The following is a 9,385-nucleotide window of genomic DNA, read 5'->3' on the forward strand; positions in this document are numbered from 1 at the left end:
GGGAGTTTAGTTGAAGATGATTAGGTGAATTATTTCTATATTTTATTTATGATTTATCAGGGGTGAATGTATCTTGTTAGTATCAGGTTCATAAATTCCAACATAATACAAATTAAAGTATAAAATCCATTAGAATTATAATACATAATAAATATACACACGTAACTTTAAAATTTATCGAAAATAATCTTTTTATCCCAATAAAAACAAAAATAAAATATACATACATCTAATTCTGTGAAGACCTTATTTGTTGGATTACATTAAGAGTGTTTTTGAAGACATCACTTTAAAAATATGATGAGTTTAATATTAATAACTTTAAATATTGAACTTATAAGACTTAAATAAACATAGAGAGGGTAAACTAGAAAAATAAAACAAGTAAGCTAGAGAAGCGGCGTGGCTTAAACTCAAAAAACAAGATAGAAAGCAGCTAAGCATAAGCGACCGCTTAAGCTTTAATGCAATGAATATTGACAATGACGAGCGCGTGGCCCCCATTTTACAGCCTGCCTTCACTCACGGCTCACCTAAACACCAACTGAAGCCTCTTAGCTTATCAATAAGGATTATGGTGGTGTAGTAAATACTTCTTTATTTTTAATTAGAGGTTTTAAATTCAAATTCTTCTGAGTATGAAGTTGCTTTTGTTAGAGAACGAGTTACCCACATTTGTAGGACTTTCCGTCACAACTCCAAATCTAATGGGACTCCAATGTAATTATCGAACATGGGATGAAAAAACCAAAAAAAAAACAAAAACGTCTTAGCTTAGTTTCCCACCATTTTCCTCTTCTTGTGGAGGGAACCAACAACTTTAACGTAACTCCACTTTAGACCCCCAACAAACTATGACCTCACCTTTTTAGCTCCATTCTCCACATGTCCTTCTTTTTTTTTGTTTACTCCCTAATACCCCACTCAAATTACCCACCCCCATTTCCTACTAGTAGCCTCGATTATGCGAATAAATCATCATTTAATTAATTTACATAGTTATAATTTGATTAATTTATAATTCAGTATTAATATTTAGCGTTAATTATAGTCTGTATTTATATAATTTGCATGTTTGTATAATTCGATTGTATAATATAATTTATATAATGTAATTTTGTATAATATAATGGTTTAAAGTTTAAATATTTGTATTTGTATAAATTCGTTATTTCGAGTTTATATAAAAAAAAATAGCTCAACTATACAAAGTTACCAGCGAATTATACAAATGAGACAAATTAAACTATAACTACATCTTATAAATATGTAAACTGTAGCTAAGGAGCATAATTAAGATACTTATAATAGTTATTTGTGAAATTTTTATTAGTATATTGAGATTTTACAATTAAGTTTACTCTACTTAATTACTCTAAATTAAGGAACTAGATCAAGTACATTTATTGCAGTATTAGTATATTACACGGATCATAAACTTGAAATTAGGCATATTATATATGTATATCATTATCATGTCATAACCAACAAATAAAACTGAACTTTCCTATTAGCTAGCATTTCTATGTGCATAAAAACTTAGAAGTCAAAAGTCCAACAAATCTATTTACCCAAAAAAGAATAAAAATTAAAAAAAATGTGTCTTCACTTGAAGCCAAAGTCTGCAATTCCAAATACACATGAGTGACAGAACAGAGAGAAAATAGAAAATAACCCTTGACCCACCCAACACACTATCATAAATAAAAATTTTTGTTACAAGCGGCAATAATATAATTATTATTATATTATATTTAATAATAATTTTGAATAATTATAATCAACGTTCTATATAATATCGTTCAAGATTTTAGCAATTTTGATGCAATAATATTAATTTTATTGTCGCTAAAAGAAAATTTTATTATTGTTAAATATCTTTTTTATTATAGTTATAAGTGGTGTAGTGATGAATATTTCTTTATTTTTAATCAGAATTTTTGAGTTTGTTGAGTTAGTATAGTCACAAGTAGTGTAGTGATAAATATTTTTTTTTATCTTTAATCATAGTTTTTGAGTTTGATTGTTTATACGAAATATTATACTCTCAATGTGATATTTTTTAGCATGAATTCAAATTTAATCAGACTGTAATGCAAATATAATATACGAGTTCTTTCCCTTGAATACTTTATTATTTCCACCAAACAACTACTACTGTACACTTGCCATTTCCCCCCTTCTTTACTAACAACAACAAAGCCGAAGGCCGTAACACCCACAAATTCACTCAACCCAACATAACACGTTGTTCTACCGACACTCTCCCAAGAACAAGAGAGAGAAACGAAACACTACATTCTTGAGAGAGAAAGCTTGAATCTTTAGCCATGGATTTTCAGATCTATGGCTTCACCAATCTCTTCTTGTTCACCATTATACTGTTTTTCTCCATTGCAGGTGCTACATTTCAAGAAAACCCAAAATCCCCAATTTCAACAGTACCCCAAATCAATTCCAACTCCATTCTTGTAGCCCTTTTGGATTCTCACTACACTGAGCTATCTGAGCTTGTTGAGAAAGCCCTTTTGCTACAAACACTTGAAGAGGCTGTTTCTAAGCACAATATCACCATTTTTGCTCCTAAAAATGAAGCTCTTGAACGTGATTTAGACCCTGAGTTCAAGCGTTTCTTGCTTGAACCTGGAAATCTCAAATCTTTACAGAATCTCTTGCTGTTCCACATGATTCCCACTCGCATTGTGTCGAAAACTTGGCCCGGGCGTGGGCGTGTTCACTCAACTTTATACGCCGGAGAAGAAAATGTCCTTCAAATTTCCGAGAAGAAAACAGAGAAAACAGTCAGCTCAGCTAAGATTATTAAACTAGATGATATTGTTAAACCCGATGGAATTATCCACGGGATTGAGCGGGTTTTAATACCCAAATCAGTCCAGCAAGATTTCAACACCCGTCGTAGTCTCCGGTCAATCTCCGCCGTGTTGCCGGAGGGAGCACCGGAGGTTGACCCGAGAACTCACCGATTGAAGAAACCCGCACCTGTACCAGCCGGCGCACCACCTGTGCTGCCGGTGTATGATGCTCTGGCGCCAGGGCCATCTCTGGCCCCGGCACCAGCTCCAGGACCCGGAGGACCCCACCATCACTTCGATGGTGAGAGTCAAGTAAAAGATTTCATACAAACACTCCTACATTATGGTGGTTACAATGAATTAGCAGACATTCTTGTGAATCTCACATCATTAGCTACAGAAATGGGGAAATTGGTTTCTGAAGGGTATGTTTTAACTGTTCTGGCGCCCAATGACGAGGCTATGGCTAAGCTGACGACTGATCAGCTTAGCGAACCTGGGGCGCCAGAACAGATAATGTATTACCATTTGATACCGGAGTATCAAACGGAGGAAAGTATGTATAATTCAGTGAGGAGATTTGGGAAAATCAATTATGATACTTTAAGGTTGCCACATAAAGTTGTGGCTGAAGAAGCTGATGGTTCAGTGAAATTCGGGCAAGGTGAAGGATCAGCTTATTTGGTTGATCCTGATATTTACACTGATGGAAGAATCTCTGTGCAAGGGGTTGATGGTGTTCTGTTTCCTCTTGAGGAAATAAAGGCTGCTCCTATAGCTGCTCCTGTTGCTAAGGTTGTTGCAAAGCCAAGAAGAGGTATACAAAAGATTCTAAACTTTTTTACTCTTTTTTAATTTGGGTTTTTGATATGTTGGTGTGATTGTTGTTTCTTGAATTCAATTCATTTGATTGGTTAGCTATTATCAAAATATAAATTATGGATAGTTATGTGAGTCTGGTTATTACCACAAACTTCTGATTGATTTTTATTGATGCGTGTAGAGTCTTGATTCTTATAATGGCTAGTTTTTTCTTTTAGATTTTGAGCCAAGGCTCTCTCGGAAAAAACAGCCGTACCCTACCCAAATCCCACGTTGTGGGATTTCACTTTCACTCTGTTGTTGTTGTTGTTGATATTAAAGATTGTGTCTTTCTTACGAATTCTATTTTCACAAAGTATTACTTGATATTTTACCCGTACCCTCCCCAAATGATTTCACTTTCACTCTGTTGTTGTTGTTGTTGATATTAAAGATTGTGTCTTTCTTACGAATTCTATTTTCACAAAGTATTACTTGATATTTTACTAATTGATAAGTATTGAGTTCTTGATTCTTGAAAACATAGCTGGAAATGAGGTTAAAAATTGTGTCATTCTTTAGTATTTTTGGTGTTCATGAAAAATTGTGGAGTTAGGCCTTTCTCGAGGCCACTTGTTTGTTGTTTACAGCTTTTTTTTTTGGTGAATACTTGCACTTAGAACCTAAGCTACGTATCTAACTAACTTTTGCACATGATTGAACATGTTATCTTTTATTAAATTTCCTTAATTTTGTGGTATTCTCATTTGCTTTGCAAAGTCCTAAGAGTTAAGATTTCATTGTCATCATTTTTCTATTGATTAGTTAACTTTCATTACTTTTGGAGTTTTTGGTTACAAGAAGCCAAAGATGGTTGACATGGCAAGTAGTTTTAGAAGATAGTAGGTGTATAATCTGTCGGTGAACCATTAAAGAAAAGAAAGGGTGGGGGGGAGAGGGGGGGCGGGGTTGTTGTTCTTTGCTTGATGTAATGATTATCCATAAAATCATTTAATGGAGTTAGTTTTAACTTTTAGTTTGGGAACTTTAGCAGTTGAATTATGAGAAAGGATATTCTTGATTAGGAATGATTATATGATTAATTGAACACTTAATCACTAAGCCAAAATAGTTTTGAAGGTTCTAAACCCTTAATCAATTAGGCAAAATGGTAATGATTATCATGTTTAACCCTTAATCACTAAGCTTAAATTTCTACTAAGGGTGTAGTCAAGTGAGTTTTACCTTTGCTCTCGGTGGACAGAATTAGTTTCCAATAGAACAGTCGAGGATGCGCGTAAGTTGGTTCAAACACTACTGTCATATAAAACCAAATCTATGGTGTGACATAATTCTAAAATTCCATATCAGCACTTGTGTAACATAGCTGTATAACTCAATGATTATACTTAACTTCAATGTAGAGACATCAAGACCAGCCTGTTTGTTGACTTAAACATAGCCCCACCTGCTCTTTTATTTTTATCTTATATAAACTTGCATTATCAGCTGTCATCAATTGTTATCTCTTGTTTTAACATAAACTTTTACATAGTTGACATTAACATTCACTTCATTCCGTCAAATTTCAACCCCTTTTTAATTATTTAAATGATAAAGTTTCAATCTTTTTTCCATTCTTGATATCTTAACTAACACTGGTTTTGATGGAGTGTTAAGTACTCCTTCATCTTTAACCAGATAACCAGAGATCTTGAGTTTGAGTCCTCGCGCATTAGTACCGGACACGGGTGGGAAACCAAAAAAAAAAGAAGAAGCAAGATATATTCCTTATGAGTTGTCTAACATTTTTGCAATTACTCTTTTTGTGCTTGCAGGAAAGTTGATGGAAGTAGTATGTGGTACAATGGGGTCATTTGCTTTTGCTAGTTGTCATTAAAATTTGTATACTTGAGGAACTTGTGGAGATAAAGAAATGAAAGAAAGAATGGTGAGTGTCTCAAAATATGTGTATTATTAGAAAAAAATAATTGGGAGCCATAAATGGAAAGAAAAAAAATCTTACAAAATTTTTCTGAATAAATGGCAGTTATTAGGAGGGCTATGTGATCATATCATAAAACATAAAAAGGGCAAGGAAGGAGAAAAGTGCTTGGGATTGAAGTAGAAAAAAAAAACAGACTCAAAAGCAAGAGAAGGGAGAAAATATCTTTTGTCTTATTTTGTTATAAATACTGTAATTACCTATCAATTTTTTCATTTGTATTTAAGTTTGTTTTTCTGCCGACAGTGTTTGTATCCAAAAAAAAAATGTACCCCAAAAAAGAAAAAAAAAGAATAATTTCTGCAAGAGCATATCATCTTTTTTGTACTCACATTTGTCACGGCTGGTTTGTTTATTTTTGTCACTTTTTAGATACAATATAGTAGTAGCTTGTGAATTAACTATACTTTTTTACATTTCTTTAATATCATAAAATTTAAAGAATGTGCTTTGTATTAATGTGTGTGGGTTCTAAACTTCACTTGCCTTTCCTAAAAGGCAATGTGTTAAGACAAAGATATCTTTTAAAAAAAGGTTTCAATTTTATTAATTAGTGGTGGAGTGAATTTTTTTATCAAGGGTTGTCACAATAAAAAAAAAAAAGTAGGCACATGAGGAATATACATATATATAATCAAAATTTTGACTTAGTTAAATAGTGTTATTTTTTTATGAGAGGTTTTTTTTCTTTCTGATTTCTCTTATGATATTCGGAGTTCGTAGAGTTTTGATTAAATTTGAATTTCGTAGCTCCCAATATAGTTTTCTTCATATTTAGAATTCGAATTCGAGATCTGTGGTTAAAAGTGAAGTAGTTCTGCCACACCTTGACATATTTTAGCATAAGATGGCTTTGCCACTATATACAACGTCAGTGTAATAAATGAATGCTAAACAAAACAATATTTTTGGCACTTTTGATACCATAGTTTGTGAATTCACTATAGTTTTTATATTTTTTTTTTGTAATTTAATGGATGTGCTTTGTGTGTGTGGGTTCTAAACTTCACTTGCCTTTCTTAAAGCAAAAATATTGAAGAGAAAGATATTTTATTTTAAAAACAAGTCCTTTTAAGTGATGGTAGTGAAGATCCTTGCTTCAATGAGGAAAAAGACTTATTCGATTGTTTGTACAAGTAAATGAATATAAAAAGTATCACCAAAGATTGTAGTGGCAAGTATTTTTTTTATTTATAATTAGAAGCCTTAAATTTGATTCTTTTTTATAGAATTGTCTTTGATAGAAATTATTTTATTCTAAAAATGAGATTTTTCAGAATGAATCGAAATATAGCTGCTACATTAAAACTAAGTGCAAAGAATCAATCAGACTGACCTAGTGGATAAATCATAAATACAGAAACAAAAACAACAATTGGACCAGAAAATGTAATTGCATTATAAGGTCTCAATTGAACGCTCGAATTAACATAATATGAATCCTATTAAGCCAAAAGCAACACAAATTCGGGTTAGTTGGAAAAAAGAGAAAAAAAGGGCGATGGTTTAGAACTTCACCTACACCAATGTAACGTGATATATTGGCAAAAAAAAGAAGGAAATTGTGCATTACTATATAGTAAAACTTTATAAAGAAAGAGGGAGGAAAGAGAACAATGTCAATAATTGGAAGATAATATAGAAATAAAACTAAAACAAGAAGCCGGCATTTGTTTGTTGGGAAATCCATTTTAATTAATTTTATATATTTATGTCTTTTGATGGTGATTAGGTTAATGATTATTCACATTAAAGAGGAAGGGAAATTGAGATAGCCTTTATATAAAATTGTTTATTGTAAAAAAATAAGGATTTTGACTAATATATGTATTGACAACATAACCAAGTGTAGACCAGTAGTATAATATATGAATATTCATCTGTGTTATTCATTGATTATATTTTTCGTCTTAATTTTAAGCTTCAATTTGGAGGAATCTTAATAAAATTTTTATTATATTAAATTTTCACAAATCACTTAATTACGTTCATCTTTAGGCTAAGAAGGCCATCATTCACTTGATGATGAGCACCTTGTAGAGGGTTCAAACTCCATCAATAATATATAATTAATATCATTTCCTTCATCTTTTCCTATTTATTTTTAAAAAGTTTTCCAATATCAATATACTTTATTTTTTAAAATTACCAAATTAAACCTACCATAAACAATTAGTTACATGTTGCAAGTTATTGATCTGATTTATAATTTTTTTTATACTGTCAAGTTAATTTTTTTTATAAAAAAGTAATTAAGTGATGTGGGGACTAAAGGGCAATTGAACACCAACGTATTTGACTTTACTCATTTTATCTTTGATTGGAATACTCATCATTTTATCATTTTCATGTGCTTTGGAACGTTCCTCGGATCTTACAGCAGCAAAATATTACTAATATATTCTAAATATATCACACATATATGGAGAAATATTTTTTGATCTCAAATTATTTGTCGTAATTTTTAAAATAATTATCTCATATCATTTATCGTGTTAGAAGTTTAAGATAAAATTAGTATTTGAGCCAAGTTCTAGATTTGAAAAGTTTTACTATTTAAATATTATCTCAATTTTTTATATTTTATAAAAAACACCAATTATTTATTTATTTCAACTAATATTTATCTATCTTCTTCGAAAAATTTGAGTGACAAGATTGAGAAAAATAATAATTTGTTTTTAATGGATTATTATAATTCCAATTGAATCAGTGACAAATTTGAGTACGTGATTCATGTATTGCTTTTACCCATATTATTATTTTATTGTTTTTGATTGTTATCAATTACGTTATAAATTTATTTTTTAACGGAACATGTTCATTATAAAATAATAATAATACAAACCTATGGATATTTTAAATAATTTTTAGAACTTATGGATATAAATCATATTATTTGAAATAGTCAAATATTTTGGGAAAATTTATGATCAAATACATAGTGAAACTTCATTCAAAATTAAATTATCAAAAATATTTAGAAATTTGGGCCAAACACTAGCTAAGTCTGATTCCACAAAAGCATATTTAGTTTTGTTGTATCATGTGATTCCTGTCACAATATTTAGAACCTTCCACCAAAATAATGCAACAGTCTCAGCAATGATAAGATATTGTATAAATAGTGTTATATAAATGTATATACATCTTTTATATATGATATATATCGATATATTCTTGTTTGACTTCAATCATTTCTATTTGAAGTTCATGTATATATGATTGGATTTCAACTTTTTTTTGCTTGAACTTCAAGCAAAAATGCCTATACTTCACCCATATAAAACTTCAGACATTGTCAAACCTAACATCGGATACTAAGGCTCCACTAACCACTATGCGTGTTTGGTGTTTTTCACATAAAAATTTATACACCGTATCAAACATAGCAATATATGAAATGCAAAAACTAGAAGAAAGATTGCCTGGTGTAACTCAAACACAACTATATTGCCTTCTGTCATTTCAATTTTGCAAAGATTATTTTCTCTATGCTGATCAACTATTGGAACCATAGTAAAATGTATAAGGAAGTAGTGGTGGAGCTAAAACTTTTGATAAGGAAGTTCAAAATCTATAAAAAGTAAACACAGGAATAAGCCAATGAAATTTAACATCTGCTATATATACATAAAAAAATAATTTTAGCCAAGATTATGCATTCAGTAAAACCAGAAATAAAAGTTCAGAATGATACATAGGAAGAAAAACAGCATGTTGAATCTGACTTAGAACAATGAAGAAGTTTTTAACACATAAAAGA

At 30.8% G+C, this 9,385-nt stretch overlaps 1 protein-coding gene across 2 annotated transcripts; it reads left to right on the plus strand.

Annotated features, from left to right (window-relative positions):
- Positions 1-2,140: 2,140 nt before the first annotated feature.
- Positions 2,141-5,947, plus strand: LOC129876040 (fasciclin-like arabinogalactan protein 16). 2 transcript variants are annotated; one of them, XR_008763282.1, is made up of 3 exons: positions 2,141-3,630; positions 5,453-5,565; positions 5,665-5,947. XR_008763282.1 is itself a non-coding variant. In XM_055951327.1 (2 exons), the coding sequence occupies exons 1-2, from the start codon at positions 2,331-2,333 to the stop codon at positions 5,512-5,514; spliced, it is 1,362 nt and encodes a 453-aa protein (XP_055807302.1). In that variant the 5' UTR covers positions 2,141-2,330; the 3' UTR covers positions 5,515-5,947. The 2 variants fall into 2 exon arrangements, 1 of the variants encoding a protein (XP_055807302.1); XM_055951327.1 differs by having other exon boundaries at positions 5,453-5,947.
- The last annotated feature ends 3,438 nt before the right edge of the window (positions 5,948-9,385 follow it).

Source organism: Solanum dulcamara, chromosome 12, assembly GCF_947179165.1.
Source record: "Solanum dulcamara chromosome 12, daSolDulc1.2, whole genome shotgun sequence".
NCBI lineage: Eukaryota > Viridiplantae > Streptophyta > Magnoliopsida > Solanales > Solanaceae > Solanum > Solanum dulcamara.